Source organism: Seriola dumerili, unplaced genomic scaffold (assembly GCF_002260705.1).
Source record: "Seriola dumerili isolate Sdu_G_001 unplaced genomic scaffold, Sdu_1.0 BDQW01000153.1, whole genome shotgun sequence".
Lineage (NCBI taxonomy): Eukaryota > Metazoa > Chordata > Actinopteri > Carangiformes > Carangidae > Seriola > Seriola dumerili.
Window position 1 is genome coordinate 541,855 of NW_019174408.1, and position 23,081 is coordinate 564,935.

At 45.3% G+C, this 23,081-nt stretch overlaps 1 protein-coding gene across 2 annotated transcripts in view; it reads left to right on the plus strand.

The window, feature by feature from the left end:
• The window catches only part of bcas3 (BCAS3, microtubule associated cell migration factor), a 344,121-nt gene that overhangs the window by 33,925 nt on the left and 287,115 nt on the right, over window positions 1–23,081 (plus strand). For both annotated transcript variants that reach the window (XM_022751363.1, XM_022751364.1), the window contains exons 9-12: window positions 2,828–2,904; window positions 3,534–3,617; window positions 6,992–7,162; window positions 10,575–10,668. In XM_022751363.1, the coding sequence (XP_022607084.1) occupies window positions 2,828–2,904; window positions 3,534–3,617; window positions 6,992–7,162; window positions 10,575–10,668 (426 nt within the window). The remainder of the gene's footprint in view (window positions 1–2,827; window positions 2,905–3,533; window positions 3,618–6,991; window positions 7,163–10,574; window positions 10,669–23,081) is intronic.

Sequence of the window (23,081 nt, forward strand, 5' to 3'; positions counted from 1 at the left end):
CCTGCGAAAGAAAGGCCAGACTGTATTACAAGGCCATTGCTGTCCACTTAAGTCATTGACTGGAGTAAACTGACCTTACTGGCTGGCTTTAATGTGTCTCCTCTTTGTCTGCCTGCCTTCCATATCAGTGTCTGGGCCACAGGAAACCAAACATGCTCAATAGTTATTAATCGTTTCTGAACGCATGGGCCTCCTCTTCGTAACGTTGTTTGGTCTGTTTGGGGCCCTAAAAGCAGTAAACAAAGGGCTCTGTGATGTGCGCCGAAGCTCTGCGTCGGACGAGCCGCTCTCCACTGTCGCACGTCCAGCTCTCCGGGGACGTGATGGCGGAGAGAGAGAGAGAGAGATGTCGTGTTTTTATGAGCACTCAAGGCTTGTTCCGTGTTTATGTTCTTGCGTTGTGTTCAAGTGCTGCGAGCCAGGACTCGAGTCACCACCTGCAGACACACTTTCTGTTTCCTGCTCGTCTCGACTCCACGTCCTCGTCCAGCTTCAACACCCGGCAATCACGGTTCGGTAGCTGGTGTTGTTTTGGTGCAGTAAACCAACGTCGGCGGCTGCTGGTGGTATTAACTGTACGAGCTTGTGACTCCACTGTTTCTGAGAAAAACAGAAAAGAAGACATAATTTCTGATCAGACTTATCAGCGGTCACACACTGTAGTGTGCAATTACTGGATGGAAGTAAGTTTCTAGGCCCTCGAATCGTTTTAAGCTCTTCCTTTTTTACAAATCACTTTGTACACATACACGCATCGCAATGTTCAGCTTCTGCTAATTAAACCTATTAAACCTTAAATCTAAGAGCTACAAGTTACACTCATGAATGAAAGCTGCCATTCTCCGTTTTCCCATCACGGCTTTCTGATTTTTCCCAACAACTCACATACTGGCTTCACATTTGTAGCTGGATGATTTCATCCCTCTTATCTTCTGAGATGATTAAATGTCAGATTTTTTTCTTTAGCTGAATTATAGAATTGGCCTGAAACAAGCCAAAACATTCAGGATGGAGTCGTTCCACTAATGACACTAACATCAGAAATGCCTCTGATGCTTCCTAGAATACTGTATCGTGTGTCGGCGAGTACGCAGCCTGTGTACTGATCTGATACCAAGTCATTTATTAATTGGATAAAATGGTAGTTTTCCCCTGGGAAATCAATTCTTCTTTGCTGCTCTAAAATGGCAGCCTGCGCAGGAAGTTGTGCTGTGCAGCCACTTAACTGCTGTTTTAGAGCAGCGAAGAAAAATTGATTTCCGGTAAATAGTGCAACGTTAGCCGTTAGCAAAATGGCAGCTATTTGGCAACGTGTTAGACTGGACGGGCAGCGACTAGCGTATGACTGACAGCTAAATGAACGTGCTCGACCTTCAGACCTTCAGACGTGCTCGCTCCACTGTGTGGGACAGCGAAGAACTCGTGCTGCACATTTTCTCGTGCAGATCTGCTCCGTTTTTATCCTCATCACTCCAATGTATTTTATTCATTTCTTATTTATTGCAGATTTTTCCTTTGGACAGTGTGAGCTCATCTCGCACCGTCTGCTGTGTTTCACGTTGATCGTCAAGCGCGCGATGGTTTCAACCATAAGGAGTTTGTTGGTGAGAAAAGCTGTTGGCTGGAGCCTGTAAATTGTAGAGGAAACACAGGATATATTTTATGGCCTCGATACAGATTGAAAAGAAAAAAAAACTCAGTTACTATTTTGGTGTTTTTGGTTTGGTTCGGGTTTTTGTTTCTGACCGAGAGAAACACTTAAAACGTGGAGTATCAGAATATGAGGATCGGCTGTTGCCACGTTCACAAAGGTCCTTCAGGGTTCGGCCTTCAGACGCCTGAACGCTGCTTTCTCTCCCTTTGATTCCACCCATCGCGTCTGTTTCCTCTCCCCACTCGGCTCCCTGCTCTCCACCCAGGATGTCAAACACATGTTATCTCACCGCCCGGGCTCCGCTTGGCCTTGGAGAGGCACAAAAGGCTTCTCTGGCGCTACCAACAACCCTTGTGGCTTACCTCAACAGCCCCCCCCCCCCCCCCCCCCCTCCCCCATCCCTACCCACCCCACCCACCCACCCTCCAACACAGCACACACTGCATTACTGTCTGCCTCCACCTCATCTGCTCCCAGAGCACTAAATTATTGTCAGCAAGGCCCCCCCACCCACAACCTCCGTGCATTAGCTCAGTGTATGTGTGTGTGTGTGTGTGTGTGTGTGGCGATGTTCTCGAACGCAGCGTGTGTTTAGGCGTGCTGGAGCTCAGTTTTGGTGTTAGTCATAGATCGCGATGTGCTCTTGTTTGTCTTGCAGTTGTTTACCTCCACATCTGTTTGAGTGGGAAGAGAAGACAAGACATTTATCTGTTTGTGAACACAGCGTTTTGTTTGTCGTTCGGAGAATATTGGTCGCTATTTTTATTTCTGCTGACAGCACGCTGGTTGTGTTTGCGAGTAAATGTGTGTGTGTGTGTGTTTGTGTCCCCTCAGGGATTATCGTGCCGGTCAATCAGCAGAGGAGCCATCCTCAATTTATTGGGTACCACAGTCTCCATTAGGTCATACTGTGCACACACACATGTACAGACACGTCACCCTCATTAGCCTCCCATTTATCTTCCCAAACAAGAGGCTCCCCACAAACACATTAATGGTTTAAGATAGTTACAGACACTCTCCCGGTGGGGGGGGGGGGTCATGAAAACCCCTGCACACATGTTTGTTTTTGTATTTTTTGTATTTTATTTGCTAAAATGTATATGAAGGTTTATTCGTGTTGTAATTATCACCGGTGCGTCTGTTAGCGTGTCTGTCTTTGTGTGTTCTCAGGCTGCTACCCCTGCCCCGGCCCCAGCCTCAATCCAATATCTCTGGGAAGCCGCTGGCTAGCCTACGCCGAGAACAAGGTAGTCTACACACACACACACACACACACACACACATGCTCGTCCATATCAGAAAAAGCGACATATTTACAATCCACAAAAAAAAAAAAGCCTTTTTATCTATTTCCTGCCTCTTTAATCTCTCTGGATAAACAACTCATTCCAAGAAGAGTCCACTAGAGATGATAACATTTTGAAAATCAACAGATGCAGGAGTTTTTCTGTTCTCCTCTGTTTAATGGGATTGTTAAGTATTTACAAAAAAAAAAAAAACCAGAATGTCGTATTGCGCACTCCTGCAATACATTTAATGCATAATAGTGTTTTGGCACTGGCCCACTCAAGTAATTGACAGATGGGGCCACTGTTTGTGTGACTGCCTAAGGATTTCCAGAAATGACCAAATGTAGTTTTGTGAAGAGTAAGAGTAATACTGGGACAGGAGCATTGGAGAGATATTGTATTTGAAATATAATCAGTGCAGATTGGCCGTTTGGTTGTGCAACGTTTCTTTGAACGGAAAATCAATTTCTCAGATGAGTGAAGAGTGGAAACCTTTTGGATGTCTAAAAATCTCGGTGTCCCCCCCCCCCCAAGTTCTTCCTCAGGGTATGTCGTGTATTTATCTGTAAATCTCCGTGTGTTTGCAGTTGATAAGATGTCACCAGTCTCGTGGTGGAGCTTGTGGTGACAACGCACAGTCTTATACAGCTACAGTGATCAATGCTGCCAAAGTAAGTGACGATACAGAGACACATACATGCACATTTCACATACATATACTTTAGGTTACGTGGTTGAATAGAGCTGAATTGATGCACATCACAAACAAATCTTGAGTAGTGTGAAATACTTATCACAGCTCCACATGTTTAGTTGCATCATAAACTAATTTTAAATATCTCAGGAGACACTGACGCTCTTCTTCTTCTTCTTCTTTTAACTTTCCGTTTCCTGGTTTGATGCATGCCTTGTTTTGGGTCACAGTTTGTTGTGTGTCTAGAACAACAGGAGACACACAGGAAAAGCAGATAATAACATTTCTGTCAGTAAATGTAAATATCAAATGGCTCATTGGTCGTAATTCTTGCTGAAACTGTAAAAGACGAGGCATCAAATGTGCCATAAAATCACCAACACAAACCAACACAACACAATTACAACGTTATTAAGGTGTTTGCCTCGTTAGCAGGTATCGTTAACGAGCTATAAACAAATCCCTCGATTTTTGAACAGAAGAAGAACATGAAAATATTTAGCCATTGATTAGAGCTTCTAGTGTGAACGAAGATCTTTGAGTTGAAGAGCGTTTCCAGATTTAGCTGGTTCACTGCAGATGGAGCTTTAAATGCTAACAAACAAGCTAGCTAGTGTACGCTCATGTAAAGGCCAGGGTTCTTTTAGACATCATAACTTACTTACATCTGTTGTCAGCGGTCCGGTTTCATAAATCACTCATGAAAATAACTTTGAGATCAACCTGTCAGAGTTGAACAGAGTGCGGATTCTGTTGTCACTTCCCAGAATTCCTTGCAGGATAGGACTTTTATCACCCAATAGAAGAGCAGCAGAGAGAACATTTGTCAATTTACCTTATTAACCAAACTTAGAAGAAAAACTGACGAGTGTAGAGACACAGTGAGAAGCACAAAGAAAAAGAGAATTCATGCTGTGGCTTTTAGATGCTCATCACGTTTCTTTGCATTTCACATTGTGGTTCTGTGTCATATCTTTGAATCGCAGCTCATGTTGGCTGGTAAGCTCTTCCAAATTCCTCTGTGTTTTTTTAATTTTATTTTTTATCAGTGGACAAAATTAACCTTAGACTTGCAGCTTTGGTCTCTCAGTTGCATTCACCGTACAGAGGACACTTATGAGCTGTACGTCCGGCAGCTAAGCCCGGTTAGCTCGTTGACTAGCACGGTTTAGCTAACAGCTAAAGACAAGACAACACCCGACCCACTGCCAGAGCTCTCTGGGCGGAACGTGTTATTCATACGGCAAGATAAAGTGTGTGAGGCTAACACTGCCAACGGACTCTGCTGTTTACTGTAAACATACACGTTTCTAAGATGTATTATCATAAGCTACCTTCACAAAGTTTTTACTGGATATCAGTGCAAAGACAGAACGCTGCTCTGGTCTGTCTTCAGCCACGGCTCAGATAAAAAAAGAAGCACATAATACAGTATTCCAGGCTCTGCCTACACCATCTGTAAATGTGCTGACATTGGATCCACCTGGCTCTCCTGGCTAACTGGTGCTGAGCTTATGAGACACTTCATCAACCTGCCTATCTGTTTTTTTACCTCTGTAATCTGCGTCTCTCCTCTGGTCTTGTTTCACTCATCTCCACGGGGGAGAGACTCTAAGATGGCTCACTAACAGCCAGCAGCCCCCTTTGATACCAGATGACATTCACTCCTGGTCTGATTTAGCTGCTTGAAAACACATGCTAACTAGCTAGCTCCTCATATGGTTCTAGTCTTGTTTCTCCATTCAGTCCCAGAGGAAGGGCTAATTGATTTACAAAGAGCAAGTGTATCCCTTCCCTGCTTAATGAGTGCCAACAGCTAGTGTGAGAGAAGTCTCGTTAGCAGGCTAATGACAGTGTACATCAAAAAGAGCACTGTGTCGCTAACAGATTAGCGGCATGGTAAGGGGGTAGACAATGGCGGGGGGTATTGATATGCAGACAGGCAGTCTGCTCGCCTGCCCTCTCCTCATTTAGGACCATATATCTCAATATGGATGACAAGGTATCTCCTTCTGGCTTGTGGCGCGACACGCCGGCTCTTAGTGCTGACGTCCAGAGACATGGAAACAAGAAAAAAAGGGGGGGAGGAGGGAGGGCAGCATTAAATTGTAATGGCTTTTGTTTATAAGAAGAATAGAAGAGAAGAGAGAGTCCAACAGCTCTGACCAGCTGACCTCCCTGATCCGGACCTGCTCAGTCCTGGTCCCGCTCGGTCCTGGGTGCATGACTGAGACAAACCCTTTCACATGAATTAGGTTGTAATTTGTTTAGATGGCGACATCAGGTCATAACTGTGTGTGTGTCTGTGTGTGTGTGAGTGTTAGTGTTCATGTGCTTCTTAGACATGATCCTCCAGACCCCCCCCCACCCCACCACCACCACCACCACCACCACCACCACCACCACCCCACATGAATTAGGTTGTAATTTGTTTAGATGGCGACATCAGGTCATAACTGTGTGTGTGTCTGTGTGTGTGTGAGTGTTAGTGTTCATGTGCTTCTTAGACATGATCCTCCAGACCCCCCCCCACCCCACCACCACCACCACCACCACCACCACCACCCCTCCACCGGGAGATCAATAGCCCCTGTTTGGACTACCACTAAGAACTCCACAACTGCAGTGATTAGAAAACACATTAGTGTTGATCAATTAGGAGCCAAACGCCTCACTTAATAATTGATGGCTCTTGTGGAATTTTACACACACACACACACACACACACAAGCGAAGGTGTACGCACACGCACACACAGGCAGCAGACACTGTTAGTGTGCTCTGGCCGAGTGGCAAAGAGAGACAGTGGGTGATCCTCAGACCCAACAAACGTGAGGCGCCACGCACTATTGACAGGGCCGCCTAGTCTGAATGCCTGATTAGGCTCTCCGGGGCCCCTTTTGCGCTTACACACACAAAGACACACAGTCACACGCATTGGACTCCATTAGCCGAAGACAGTGTAGTAGGTGAGATAGACTCCACTTAAGCAGCACTATCCATTTCCCTCAATCGAGCCACAGAGGTGTGTTTGAGCCAGACACCCTGGCTGGGCCTTAAACGGACACAGAGGAGCCTCACACACACACACACACACACACACACACACACACACTACTAACACATACACTACTAACACACACACACACACTTACATGCACATACACTAGGGTGTCTCGTGTGGCTACAGTGCTTCAAGTCATCAGCACTACAAGTTATCAGCAGGCATCAAGTGCTGCACACACACACACACACACACACACACAGACACAGTCAATTATAAAATACAGTATATATATATATCACATATTATATTACAGGTCTAATCCGTTTGTTTCTTTGCTCCTCCAGACTTTAAAGACAGGCCTGACAATGGTGGGTAAAGTGGTCACCCAGCTGGCGGGCACCCTCCCCGCCGGCACTCCGGACGAGGAAGGCACGCCTCACAGCACGAGCCGCCGCAGCCCCCACAACCCCGGCGTGGTCACCATCATCGACACGCACAGCGTCGGCGAAGGACAGGTCAGTGGTTTTTTTGTTTTTTTTTGCAACTTAAATATAAGTGGTTCAGACGTTTGTGTCCAGTCTTTTAACTGTAGAGCAGTTTTCTGCTCTGATGGATGTGAGGTGCAGATGAAACGGACCTTGGTGCCAGGTATTCATGTTCATGTTCCCCCCAGTGAAATGGGAACTTTGATCAATATGTAACTTCCCACCAGTGAGAAAGAATCATCCAGAAACTTCAGCTCAGTATCAATAGAAATAAACCATGAAGAACTGACATCACTGTCATTGACATTTACATTAGATAAACACTCTGCACCACCATCATCGAAACAAATGAAGGGATACACAGTCAGAACAATATCAGTAACTCACACTGTACACGTTAGTTTATATCTTTAGTATTTCATCTTGGTGCAGAGTTACAGGCCGAGCCCTTCAGTTTCACTGTGACTCTTGAATCGAGGCGGAAGATGGATTAGGTTCTTGAAAACTTGACAGCGCCCCCCCTCCCCTCCCCTCCCCTCCCCCGCATCGCATCCCAGGACAACCTCAGACTAAAACCGGTCTGAGCTTACTCCCTTTTTGGATCCTGCTCGGTGGTTAACCAGAAACTGTTGCCTTTTATATTCATAATGCATGGATACACACACACACACACACACACACACACACACACACACACACACACACACACACACACACACACAAACACGCCAAAGATTAAATTGGCACCAATTAGTTCTTGGCGTTCTCGTCTCTGGTCGTGTCGTGTGTGACCCAGGTAAACACGACTCCGGTCTCTGCGGCTTGGTGGGAAACAGGAAAATCTCCAAGCTCTGCTTTTTTTTTTTTTTTTTTTTTTTTTTTTTCTCTCTCTCCTGCGGCTTGGACACACTCAGGCTCATTCACCTCACGCCGCACAGCTCGCCCTGAAAGGTGTGACTTAGATTCGCTGCATATTTTAACAGCCAGGCTTTTAGCCACAAAACCTGGCTCTCACAGCGGAGAGAGAGCGACGCTCTGTAAACAGTCAGCTGTTGGTCTGCACCGACGGGAACCTCACATGAAGCTCAAGAGCGCGCCGCATGTTCATTTGTCCATTTTTATTCGTTTCTAGACGTTTAGTTCTGAGTGAAAAAATGATGGCGCTAAAAGAAAAGAGAGAGTAGATTTTAGACGTACAGGAAACCAAAGAAATCTGAATCAGATCAGTATTTGCTTCGCCAGATCGTCTGTTGCAGAACTCCACGTTCTTCTTGTCACAGACGGTAGATCTTTATGATTCTGGAACCGTGGAGGTGACAAGACAGTTCTACGGTCACTCAGATAACCACTCTTTAACGCCCGTGGTGAGCAGAGAAGCGTCAGGGTGAGACGACGCGTCCGGCCTTCGACGGCAGAAGACCACGTCAGGTTCCACTTCCTGTCACCAAGAACAGAAACCTGAGGCTGCAGCGGACTCACTCACTCACTCACTCACTCACTCACTCACTCACTCACTCAGAGTTCGACTCCCTGGATCCGACCTGCCTCGTGTGAACAGTCCAGGTTTCCAGGTTCATGGTTCCCCTTGACGGCCGCAGTTCACCATCAAAGATAACGTCGTCTCAGACTGGTTTCATCAACGTGACCGTGAGGTTAATGAACTTCAGTGTCCCGTCCTGTGAAGAACTGACGACCCAGTGTTAGTGAGGTGTTCCTAATAAAGCGCTCAGTGTCTACGTGGATCACGGAGTATTTCGTTCTAACCCAGGTCACGGTTTGAACCTCGCCAGTCGCCTTCAGCAGGATCTCCCTTAGTGTTTACAGAAATGCTGAAAACTTTTATCCTGAAATTCTCCTCGGCCACTCTAAACCACGATTAATCATACTGCAGTAGCTGTCACGTTTTTTAATGAGGCATGTTAGCATAAATAGTACAGTTTGTCAGTGATGTAGTCACCACACACACACACTCACACACACACACACACACACACTCGCTGCCTTCTCCTTCTCCCTTACACAGCGACTGTTAGCCGCCGCGCAGCCTCTGCAGAGTGTTGTCTTATAAGCGAGACCCTAAGCTTTCAGGAGCAGGCCTGCACTCTGTCACCGGCCGACACACTGTAACCGTACACTGGCCATAAACACTGACTAGGCCAGGAGGGCAGGGAGCGGAGCGAGCTGGGGAGTGCAGGAGAAATGGAGGGTGAAGGAGGAGGGAGAAGCAGCAGAGAGTGAAACTGGATCGCAGGTTTTGGGATGTGATTTTTTTTTTTTTTTTTTGCTTGGTAGAAATGGGAATGTGCAGGAATATGACAGAGGCGAGTTCCTGTGTCACTGTGGTAGCTCGGGATATTCCCATCTCTTCCTGGATTTGAAATTCCTTATTTGGAACAGCAGCTTCATAACACACACACACACACACACACACACACACACTCTCTCTCCCCGCTGTGTAACAGGGGCTCGGTTCTCTGGAGGACACTCTTGTTTCAAAGGGCTCCAGCAGGATTCCCTCACAGAACAACATTGTCTGCCTGCAGTGTAATAAAAGTGATCTGCTTCATGTCACCAGCCTCTTTCCTTCTCTCTGTTCTCCCGCTTTTTTCTCTTCTTCTGCTTATTTTCTTGCTTGTAGTCTGAGATGAAGCCTACCACGATCTCTCTCTCTCTCTCTCTCTCTCTCACTCACACTTACTCTTGCTCAATCTGGCCTCATGTCTGGTCTCATTTCTAATCTGTTTTTGTAACTGAAGGGGGGGTGGTGGTGGTGGTGGTGGTGGTGGGGGGGGGTCCTGGTCTGGTCTGGTCTGGGCTCAGCCTTTTGTTAGACTCGTCCCCGCTCTTCACAACAGACTTCGGTTGGAGATTTTGGAACAGTCCGTTGACGCCAGTTTCTGCCTGTTTACGGGAAAACCTGCCGTCATGGGGTATTGTCAAAGCCACATGTGAAAAGCCACATTATTGCCAAAGTAAATTTGTCCATATTTTCGTCTCGGTTGTTTGACCGTATACCGCATCCTCACTGGTCTGAGCGCAGCCCCTCACTGGAGGACCAGCGCTCAGAGATTTTGATGATTCATAAGAGAGACAGAGACAGAGAGAGAGAGAGAGAGAGGTTTAGTTTTTGTTCGTCTTCCTCTTCCCTGCCTGTCAGGTAATATGCTAATTGTTCTCTATCCACAAGAGGGCAATGGCACATTCAGGAATGAGTTCAACCTCCAGCTATTTAACTGTGGACTGCTGTGATGATATCAGCCCCAACCAAAACCTGCAGAGAAATCCTTGAGCAGGAGGGGGAAAGTCCCACTCTGGGTTTAATGTTCACATTGTTAGAGAATGATTTGGACTTTCTTTGTGTGCGTGTGTGTGTGTGTGTGTGTGTGGTGTGGCGTGTGTGTGTGGTGTGGCGTGTGTGTGTGTGTGTGCGTGTGCACTACAGGTCTTGGTGAGTGAGGACTCGGACGGAGAGGGAGTGGTGGCTCACTTCCCAGCTCATGACAAACCCATATCCTGCATGCAATTCAACCCCAGTGGTAAGACGCACTCGCACACCCAGTCACTCACTCGCACGTACACACTCACTCACACACACACTCACTCACACACACACACACACACACACACACACACACTTTCACTCTTGAGGAAGGAGCTGGAATACTCTGCAAGTACTGAAGACAGAAAGCAGGCGATATTATATTTCCTTAAGGTTAAATGAGAGACTGAAATACAGCTGCAGTGATAATTTACACCTAACCTGAATCACTAGAGCAAATCTATTTATTTGGTTTCTATAGAAAACCTCCCCTGACATTTCTGGCTGGATGCAGCCTGATTATGGAGAAGAGTTATGGAAGGTTTGACTATTGATGATAGAAGTCTTTTTTTTTAATGCATGGTCAGTTATATAAACATATATATTAATATATATGATGCAGAAGATGCTGAAACTAATGGAGCAAAGCTTTTAAAAACATGATAAAAGGGCTTATTTTAAATGATATGAAAAGCTGAGTGCATTATGTAGAATGTCTTTAACAAGTCTTACTCCCCAGCACTGACGCACTGTGAACAGAAGACACTGTCAGATTGCAGCACAGACATTTTTGCAATTTCAGGTTTTTACCATTTTACCAACCGTTTCCATGTTTAATTTTATAAATGAAGAAAATTAGATTTAGATTAAAATTTTTACAAAAAATAAAAAACAGTGCAACAATATACACGATGCAATAAAACACAGAACACTTTAAAATGACAATTTTCATGTGCAAATTCAGCAGGGTTAAATCATACATACTTTTTATTTTTTTTAATTGTATTAATTTAAAGTGAATGGCAGACAGCCAGGATAACGGTGTGTAAACAGTGTCTGCATCACCTGGGGGTTTACTGAAACAGGTAGGTCCTGACAAGTGCCTCTCTCGCTCGTCTTGTATTTGTGGGACTTTGATTCAGACCCTGCAGATGGAACATCAGGGGGTTTAGAGGGTTTGTCGTTTTTCTCTCTCTCCGCCGCCGTTTCTGTTAAATAGAGGTCACTCAGGTGACCAACTGGTCCTTGAGACAGCAGGGAGAAAAAAAAAAAAAAAATCTAAACTATTTACCTGTTTCAACACGGCGCTGATGTGCTCAGTGAGTGAATGCATCAGTGTGAGTGTTTCACTCTCCTTTCCCGCTTTCTTAGCTTCGCCGACCTCCGCCCCACAAAACACAGGGACAGTAGAAGCTTTGTGAGTGTGAGCAGGCTGCCTTGTCAGTCCGTGTCGTACACGTTAGCTTGTGTACGTCCCACTGTTGCTCCTGTGATGTGTGTGTGTGTGTGTGTGTGTGTTGTGTGTGTGTGCGTGCAGTTAATAAAGGAGCTGTTGAGCGACGGGTCTCACCTCGTGACCTCCAAGCCCCAAGAATCCTTCACCTACCCAGAACCTCTGACTAAACTTAGCAGCTCCTTCTGAGCAGGAACAGGATGATATTGAAGACAAAGACAGACAAGACGTGGTTGTCCAGACCCTGTCTCCCCCCCACCCTCACCCTCACCCTCACCCCCACCTCACCAAACATCACAGCAAAAAACACAACCCAGCTCAGTACGATTAATGACACAGAATCTGCTGAAAGGAACGCTGAAGTGCTGCAGATGTGCTCGGGACAGACGTGTTTTAATGTCTACCAGCTCTAATCTGCATAGTGCTAAAGGTTTAAACAGATAATGGCATCAACAGCTGCAGAAGATGTCTGTCATCTTCTTTCCTTCTTGGATATTCATTCATCGAGAGACGACGCTCAAGAGGAAAGTTCAGAATAAACACTTAGAGTAATCATTGATTTCTAATGTGGTGGCTCGCTTCCAGTTCCCCCGAAGCACAGTGCATCACTGTTATTGATATGATGTAATGTGGATCCCGTCATCCACTCAACAACAGTTTTCTTGGTAACCAGTTACTGGGTGTTGCCTGCTCGTCCTTGGGAGAAATGATGCCATCAGGTAGCTGTAGAGCTGAACTTGCACAGCGTGAACCACAATCAATACACTTTTAGAACTCGAGTAGTTTATGTCGACAAAGTAGATTCTAGTTTGTTGTGCACATGCACAGTTTGGATGGAAGAATCAGAGGTGCGACCAACTGATGAGCAAAACAGAAGTTTCTTAAAGCAGCGTTTTCTCATCAAAGACCCATAAACTGATATAAATATAAATTCGACCACGGACCCCCGTGATATTGAGGCTTCAGCCGGTCTGTTTCACACGTTTCAACAGAATATTTTACTCTACTTTCATATCTGTAGTGTGTTGTGATTTTTATGATAATTAAAACGTGCTATTTAATTACACTGTACATGTAAAAACCCAAGTTGCTTTGTACTGGAACTGAGTCAAACTGCGTCGTCACTGTTGAATAAATAGATAAACTGCTCCTAAACTTTGTCCTTCCAGCATCTAATAAGTTTCTTAGTGGAGAACAAAACCGAGCTAAAAGGAAATTTAATAATCTTGCTCCTGTTTTTAAAAATAAATCTGGCTCTGGTTTGGCGTCATTACAGCAGAAGACAGTGATTCACGGGTTCCATCAGTGACACTGTCCTCTCGCTTTGCCCCGTGAACGCAGCCCGGTGTCGTACATCTGGTTGTGAGTTCCAGTGTGTTGTTAGCTGCTGAGTCAGAGAGCCGACAGATTCCCCCGTGACACTTTCCACAGTCAACTTCAAAACTCCAAACGCACTCTAAATCTTTCTGACTCATTTACTCTGAGCCAAATCTAAAGGACTAATAAATGTTTGAATTGCACCAGAAGTGGAGCCAAAAAACACAGGTTTCCTCTTTTTTTTTTTTTTTTTTTCATTGCAGTCGGGCCGTGTAATGAGATTAGGATGAATCTCAACACAGGCGTAGAATCTCCTCTTTCTCCAACGCAGGAAATCCTTTCATCACTGTTTATTCTTTTATCCATTTTCGTGTCTAAGCCGCCTGTTGTGGAGTGTCCTATAATTAGAGGCCTCTTGATTTGATCAGAACCCAAAACCCCTGAGTGACGGGTTCATTGGTCTGGCTCTAAGTGAACTCCTTCCAGTGGAGTTAGGGGAAGTGACTTTTACTGAACTACCTTCCTCAACCCTCCCGAGACTCCCCTCCGCAGCGGTCAAGCTCGACATGGCAGAAACAAGAAAGATAGATTTACCAGGAAACAATGATATGACTCAAACAGAGCCTGGAAAGCCCACAAGTTTTGGCTGGGAAGAGTTATGTAAGAAACCTCCAGTGGCTTGTGTGTGTTGGAGGCTCTACAGAGGGCGGGCCGGTGGCCGCCAGTTTCTTGGTGTGGCGGCTGGCGCGTTGCAGCGCTTCGGTGGATCTGTGGATCTATTCCTAGTGGTGTAATTAGAGGGACGCAGATGAAGTGCAGTGGCAGAGCACTCTCTCTTTAACAGCTGCAATGTGTGTGTGCTTGTTTTCTTTCTCGTCTCGTCCTCCTCACTCGTCCTTAACGATCCTTGACTTGATTAATAGGTACGGTGCCAAGGTCAAAATACACTCGTGTTTTGATGGCAGATATATTGTCCAACAACTTGTGCATTTCTTTTTGACCGTGAGTGGCACTAGATGGAGTGATTGATCCAGCGACCGCGCGAAGGCAGCACCCTCTGGGTTTTTATTCTCTCCTCAGTCCGGATCCGTCTGGTCTGGATCTGGAGTTTCAACACGCAGCGGTGGAGGAAGCGTTCAGATACCTGGTCAAAGCAGCAACACCACAACGTAAACATGTTCATTACCAGTCGTAAATTACACAAATATTATAAGAAAGATATACTGACGTATGAGAACTCAATGGAAAACAGCTCATTTTAGAATAAATAACATTATAATAACATGGAGCTCATACTGCTTTATGTTCTGTTGGGTAGTTTAATCCGTTAAAATGCGTCATATTTTATGATATGATCAAAGGGGCTTAATTCCTCTTGGGTTGGGGGCCGCGTTTCCCCCCTTACTTTAACAAATCCTGTTTTTCTTTCTGCCAGTTTTTCCAGTTAAAGTTTGATTTACTCTCTGTTGTTTAGAGCTGAAACCATTCGTCAGTTCACTGATTAGCCAATAGTCATAAAATTAATCTGCAACTATTTTTTTCAAGCACAGAAACGTCCGTTAGTTCTGAGTTAAGACATTTGACGACTTCACCAGCCAAATGATTGAGGGATCAATTAGGGAAATATTTGTCAAATTAGTCAATAATCAATATGATAGTTTAGTTTTCTCTCCTGGGTTTTTCCTCTCAGGCTACAGACGGGTTCCACACCTGCTGATGGGTGGAGGTTTCTGGGGCCCAGGTGTCAAAGGGAAACTTCCGCCTCTTTTTCATGATTTTCAGGGACAATAAAAACATTTAATCTATGTTTTTTGAATTACTACACAGATGTCAAGCTCTGTTGTTAAATAAAGATGCAGTCTCAATATAATTTATCATTAAGTATCGAGACTCAGTGACCTTTTTCTTTTTTTGTTAGACTGCAGTTTTTATGGAAAGTGTTTCGTAGTTTGTTACGCCGGTTTATTTTCTTTGACCACAGACGCTGGAAATTAAGTGAAAAAATCTCTCTGTGCATTTTTTACCTTGTGCCGAGTTTTTATAGACAACATTCACATCAGACTTGTGCCATGTTGAAAGTACCAGGTCCAAACGTGTCTTGACTTTTAAATAAATGTGACCCAGACGTTTATTTATACATGAGAAATTGCTGTCACATTTACGTGAGGAGCTGCATGTGTGAAGGGTTTGTAACCACAGCTTTCAAATAAATGTAAAGAAGTATAAAAAGCGGTAGAACAATATTCAATATCGTGGTAATACTCCAGAATGTGTGGTATTCGATTAGATGTAGTTTCCACCCCCCCAGAGTTGGTTGTGGGTGGATGGTCATATATTATAAAATAGTCCCGGTGACATACGTCCGGCCACGTAATTGCTGCCTGGATTATGTTCAGAGGCAACGTCCTCGTTATGTTAATAGAAAATGTAATCAATATCACAACACGTCTCCCTGCCTCAGCCCCCAACATGAATCAGTGGTGTTTAAACTGGGCGCAGGTAAACCTCCACGTCTCAGCCTCACAAACCCATCACGCTGCCACAGAGTCACTTCTTCATGCGCAGCCGTCTAAACGCTCTGTGACTGTGGACGTTTTGAATACCTCATCAAAGCCAGGAGTAATGGCAGATGAATCAAGACTGAATCTCCCTCCACACGGAACTGTCCCATAAACCATATCCCTGCTTTAGTAACAAGGCCGGTCTAATGAATAGCCTGGCCCCGCCGAGCCTGACCAGCGAGGCAGCTGTGCCATGAAGGCAGCTCTCCGTGGTGTAATAACTCTGTCTCTCCGTCTCACTGATGTGTGAAAGAAACCGAGCCGTCGCCGAAAAAACCCCGCGCACCCACATGTTGAACACGAGGGGGAATTCCCACACACAAGCAGCTTCGCTCGGCCGCACGTTTAGCAGCGGATTGAGTTGTGTCTTCACACCAAGACAGTAATTAGCGCTCGCGGTCAGCTCTGATGTGATTTACAACAGCTACGCTTCAGTGTTTTGACTGGGGACAACTTCAGACTCGGGCTTTTGTTATTGGGTAATCAGAGAGATGATGGTAAATCATGATGTCTCAGCTTTTAAAGATGTTGTTAAAGCTCAGGCTCGTACCTCAGCTGTGTTTCCTTGGCCGGCCTCGTCTAAGAGGAGATGATCTCCGTCCACTGACACCGACAAAACACGTTTCCATAAACTTCAGCAGAGTGAAAATAAGGATCTAAAATAAAGACTTCATCTGCGATAAGTGGTAACACGGCCAGAGCTGTTGAGAGTAATTGGGCCGGGCAGTGACCGTGACTCAGGGCCTCTGGAAACCCTGTCTCAGAGAGAGACTACCCAGCTCCCATCAGCCCCGGCGCTCGCCAACACGGCAGACACCTCAGCAGTGTGGAGTCATTCGCAGCCCACACAGTGCGGTAACATGCAGGTCATTTGTAACTCCTTTAAAAGTATGTGTGTAGGTGGGCGGCTCAGTGGGGAAGAGGTGAGTTGTTAAGTTCCTCGTTCCCACGAATTGAGGTTTGGTTTGTTTGTACTGGCCAAAGAGTCCGGGGAAAGGATGTAGAGATTAGTGACACCGACTAAGAATCTAAAAGTGAATGTACACTAGATCTTAATTTGTACTCGGGGGTTAAAGTAGCAACGTTTTGGCACCTTTGATTAATAAGTAAATAAATCTGAGTGTGACACACACACACACACACACACACAGGCAGGAGAGAAGCCCCTCCCCTTCCAGGAGGTCACACTAGAAGGTCAGGAGGTCGTTAAATCCTCCTGTACTCAAGAAATTTCATGGTAATTTAGGGAGTTCATCTCAAAATCTCCTCAGACAAATACATGTGCAGCACTTTATTTTAAGTTCCTCTGTTCAGCTTCTATAAGCAGCATGTAAACATGTAGTAAATGGTTTATAACACACTATAATGTAGAGTTAAGCAGCTGTTTAGTAATGTAGTTGTTTGCAACCATAACTCCTCAAAAACACAAATAATAAATATAAGATACGTATAAAATTCTTGCTACGTACATCTACGTCATTATGTGTTATTAACAATTGATTATATGTTTGTATATTTCTCATAAATAGAAAATAAGGGGACTTAAAGTAAAGTGTTACCAGTAAATGAAAGAGGCAACACATCAGCAGTTTGCTCGGCCGTCACAACTGGCAGACCCTCCGGCCGCTGAGTCCGCACGCATGTTCACACAGTCGTTTACTTTAGTGTTTGTGACTCATGGTTGTGAGTTAATTTGCCAGATGGACCGTGCCACTGCTATTTTGACAGAGAGCAACAAATTAATGATGTTATAATGAAGAAATCTCGATTTTGCAATTCAGAAATCCCACACGTTGTGCAAAAGCCCAAATTCTAATTAACCGAAATTACTCACGTGGCCTTAAAAGGAAAGGATGGTCCTCGTCACACACACACACACACACACACACACTCATACACACAGCTTTTCTTCTTTTAAATCAATGGACAATCTGTGCTCTGTGAGATCTTACCTACGAGCAGCGGCTGTGAACGTTTAAAGGGATTCCATGAGTCAACAGAAGTGAACACAACTCTGAGACGTTTTTAAAAGAGACCATGCAAATGCAAGGAGCTTACGTCTGCAGCCTCACTGTCTGCCTGTTTGCTCACTAAGGGGATTAAGTGCTGACCATTGTCCCCAGATTCTTTATCAGGAGATTGTGGACGGGAGGAATTTGTTTTGGGGATTTTTTAAACACGGCATCAAAAGGAGCCTGGTGTTAAAGTTCTGTCTGAGCCGCTGTGAGAACATGTTTGTCCCATGTTGGGGAAACCGCAGACAGAAAAACAAAAAAAGTATCGGGATTGACTGGGAATTTGGATTAGTGGCGGTAAATTGGGGTTGTGGGGTTTGGTGCAGGTGAAGTACGAGCTGAGGTTTCCTTCACATGTTTCTCTCCCTCTCAATGTTCAGCCTGTTAATCCCGCGCTGTAGACGCTGGACGGCGTTCTGGCGTATGGCAAAACAAAAACCTCCCTCTCTCCTCTTTTAAACAAATCCAGCAGGAAGTGTGCAAATATGTAAATGCTCCATAAAAACAGACTTAAGTAGTGTGTTTTCCACTTAAGGTGATGAAAGAACAGGCCTGCAGCTCTGCCTTGAGAACAGTCACGCTTTGTGAACTTGACCGCTACGGTTCCTGCCTCTTGTGTGTCGGCGTGACTTAAAAGCCCGGTGCGTTTTGCCCTGTTAAAAGAGCCGGCGTTCCAACAAATAATATCAAACTAATGGCAGCTTCTCGGCTAGGTTAGCCACACACACACACACACACACACACACACACACACACACACACACACACACCTTTTTTCATATCTATTAATATCTAAGTGCTCACAGGTGGTCTGCCTGTGAAGTGCACAGAAAAACACAACCCTTGGTTTCAGCCCGCTGTACATCAAATGAACCGTAAGCACCTTTCCCTCTTTTTTCCTCGGTTGTTTTCTCTGTTTTTCTTTGCAGCCTTCGCCCTCCCTCCATCTCCCCGTCCCTTCCTGCCCTCCTGCCTTCCTTCCTCGCCTGTTCCCTTCTTCTTCTTCCCTGTACAATAAAGCGAGGATGAGGTTTAGCATGGAGAAACCTGTTGAACCTTTTTGTAGCTTCGGTCATTGTTCCTTGTTGTGTTGATGAACACCGGGTTACCTGTTGAGATCAGGGAGAGAAACACAAGCCGTCGGACGTTCACACAGGTTGTTTACAGACCTCCGGCTCAGCCAGACTTTTTTGGAAGAGACGACTCCTGACAAAATCATACCCACGCTGTCTGGTGTAAACATCCATCGCAGTGCAGACGCTGCCTTCCTGGTTCAATGTTGATCTTAAGGACTCGCCATAGTTGTGCTTACACCCAGTTTTCCTGTGCAGGGAGGGACTGTTCTTCCGTGTTGCAGGTGTTTTCACCTCCACATGAAGTGATTTAGACAATAAGCTGCCCGTCAACATGTCGACGTTCTGATCCATGAGCGACCGCACCCTTCTTCTAACTTGGCCTTCAGTGTAAAGATCCTCTCTGCTTCTATCTCTGCTCTGATTCATATTCAGTTCAACAGTTTTCTCATATAAAAACTGGGTCTGAAGCTCGTCTCCTCTCACTTCCTGATTGAGAAATCTGGATCAGGCCTTGAGCCCCGCCCACCACCACCTGCTGGCTCCAGGTGGACAGGTGACAGAGCAGAGAGCATCAAGATGGTGAGAGGAGGAAACATCAGAGAGACTCAGCCTCATGTTTGAGTCTCAGTCAGACCCAGACTCAGAGGAGGAGTCTGTTGAGACCAGAACCAGAGACTAGCAGACGGGTCAGAACAGTTAGCTTGTTAGCATCTCTTATTTGTTTATGTTGTTTGTTAGCTTGTAACTGGCAGTAGCTGACACAGTGTTAGCGGTTGTGCTAATGCTAACTCTCTCTCTCTCTGTACCGACAAGGTTTCAGGTTTATTTAGCCCCGCCCCCTGTCCCCACCAGTTGACAGGATTGGTTCCTTAGGTTTGTGACGTATGAAACCCTGAATCTGTTTCTACGAGACTGTCACTGGTTCACTGCAGGTCAAGATGGAAACACTCAGTCATGGTGCTGATGATTATTTCATCATCATATGTCTGTATTATATAAAAAAACATCATATGATCATGTGGTTAACAAAGTTAAACCTGATTTCTGGGGGGGGGGGTCTTTGATCTCAGCTACACACCTGTAAAGTTTGGTGACTGTATCCTGCAGGTTGTGACAGACAGACGTAGAAACACCTGCCAAAGTACTTGAAACCACCTCTGTGGGAGTTCCCGCTACAGCCAGGTGAAAACAGTAACACCCCCCCCCCCCCCCCTTCCCAACTGTCACAGCTGGTTTAAATAAAAATACCAAAATCAGGTTTTTCTAAACCAGATTTGTCCTTGAGTCATGAATATTCTGTATAATTTCATCAGATTTTGAAAAACATCCTTCTTTTGATCAGAAACCAGGAAGATAATAACACACACACACCGACCTGAACAGACTCCAGTTAAATCCCCAGCTAAAAATAAAACCAGTTTGTGTTGATAATCTAAAACAAATATGTAATTAGTCCGACTGCAGCTCTCTGTTATATTAGAGGTGGTTGACTTTGGCTCGGTGGCGTCTTGACTAACCCTAATGCCTACCCTGCTGCCCAGTGGAAATAAAACTGCTCGTATATTAGTGTGGTGCTGTGGTGGTGAGAGGATTAGTACGGTGCTCTCCTCCTTCCTTCAATTAGCGCTTGTAGCCAGTAGCAGAGTTTGCAGTGGTTCCGAAAAGAACACATCGACTGTATTTACTGTATTTATGTGACCATCAGAATGTTTTATAGTTCGAAGGCCGAACTGTTGGCGCTCTGGTTTGACTTCCTGACTGAATTCAATAAGTTTAGGCGTGAAAACTCTTCAGCTTTAAAGCGTAAAAGAAAAGAATAGATGTCGGTGGATCTGTGGGGAGTAGACGGTAAATGGTAGATTGTAGGTAAAGATGTGGTGGGAGGAAATCAGTAGACGAATGATCACGAACGATCTGTAGGTACTTCCTTCCAAATCATGTCCAATCACTTGAAGATGATCCAGAGAAATGGGAGGCACCTTCAAGTGTCATAGCAAAGTGTCTGAAAACTTATGTCAGCTTTTCCTTTTTAATAAATTTGCAAAAAATGTGTAAAAGTGTAGATTTAGATCATCAGGCTGCAACATGACAACATGTGCAAAAAGTGGGGGGGGGTCTGAATACTTTCTGAATGCACTGTACTTTCTGACGCCACTTTATTGTATACATCCAACATATGTGTAATTACATACACACACACACACACACACACACACACACACACACACACACACACACACACACACACACACACACACACACACACACAGAGAGAGTCTTGACCTTACTCCCAAATTGGCAGCCCTGAAGACAAAGCCCTGTCTTAGATGGATAGTCTTTCATTTGTGCGTTGGGCAAATTTGCTCTGAAGTTTATGCATCCTGGTAACAGTAAAGCTATCTGAATCCCCCGAGTGCTCCATCTTGTACGCTTTATGTCTTCCACATGGTTATAATTTGAGATTTTCCCGATTTTCAAAGCTTTTTTTGAGCCTAGTGTTGTTAATTAAAAAGTGGACTAGTTTTGTTGTGGCCTTTTGTGTTGCCAAGTAGGGAAATCACCGCCTTCTTTGTTGCTCTCTCCATTTCTTTCTTTGCTTCTCTCTCTCTCTCTCTCTCCCTCTCTCTCTCTCTCTCCTGCTCCCTTGTCCCATCTGCCTTTGTCAAGAATAAAGCTAGCCCCAACCACTTTGTAAATGAAACATCCTACCACTATTAATGGGATTGAGCAGATGTTTTCTGTTTGGATGGTCAGAGATGGGACAGTAAAGCCTGCAGCAAAACAAAACAAAAAGATTTTTGGACCCAAAAAAAAAAAAAAAGCAAAGGCAGATATTTATGGAAATGATTATATCACTTCCCTCATGTCCCATACAGACGCATGTCTCGCGCACATGGCAAATTAGAGGTCATCCCTTCCACTTTAGCGCATGTCTAAGTGCGTGTGCCAGTGATTTCAGCACTAAAACATCGTAAATAACACTGTAACCCCTGGGACAAGGTGTTATAAATAGGACGTGTCAAACCCTGCTCTGGCCAGCCTCTGGTTTCCCCGAAACCCTCTCTTTTCACCCGCCGAGCGGCTCAGCTACTTTTTAATTTGGCCTTCCCGCGGGCTAACCAACTGACGCCTCTCGGCGAGGGCCTCTGTATTTCAACAAGGCCACAAAAGCCCCAGTCCTCGGGCACTCGCACTCACAGAGCTCTCCAGCCTTTCTAAGCTGTTGCTTTTTTGGAGCCCAGACTCTACCATCAGCAGAAGAGAAGCGCCGGTCCCTGGCCAGAACGCAGCGGCCAAGTCTCATCTGTCAGAAACCCAGGGGCCAGACTCTCCAGCCACCGGGTGGGCGGGGCCCGTCCAAAACAGAGAGGAGGAAGAAAGGAAGAAAGAGTGGAGTGTGGGGGAGAGAAGGTTTGAGAGCGAGAGGAAGCTCCCAGATAAACAGGCCGCAGCGCCTCAACTCCTAATCACCCTGCGCTTCCGTTTCCAGACTCTATAATTAGAAGGGCCCCGTCCCTTTTTTCTCTGTATTCCCAGTTGACGCAAATGCTTCTTGTGGCTTGGCACCTCGTTTGGGGCGTGGGTTTTCAAGAGTTTACAGGCCCTGGGCCTTAGCTCTCTGGCTTTCTGGTCGCTCTGATACAGCATGAATAGCTAACCACTGTCTTAATGCACACTTCACTTGGCTTTTCTTCTGCTTTCCTCCCTCCACCTCTGATAATCTGCATGACCCCATCGCTCATCCACTCTCTACCCCCCCCCCTCCCCTCCCTCCCCAGTCCACCTCTTCATCATCTTTAAATATAACTCGTCTTCAGTCATACACCAGTCTTAAAAAAAGAAACCTTTCAACTCTGAATGAATGTGCAAAAATTTTGTAGCACCCTTGGCTTCTTTTTCCACAGAGGGAGTGTTTTCCATCTCCCTTGCACGTGTTGCTGAATCCTTTTAATCTCATGCCATTCCAGCCTCCTCTTTTCACATTTGACATGCCACCCAATAAAGCCCGGCCACTAATTAAAACCTACTGCAGCCTCCACATAAAAGATTCCAAGGGGAAAAACTCAGAGGAAAATTACTAATTACTTTAATATCATTTATGTCTGGGAGTCGTCAAAAAAAGACAGAGGTTTGGACAGTTATTATTTTTCAAATCTTGCATTCTGTATCAGTGATGCCTTTCCAACATTTTGAGTCACCGCCCGATC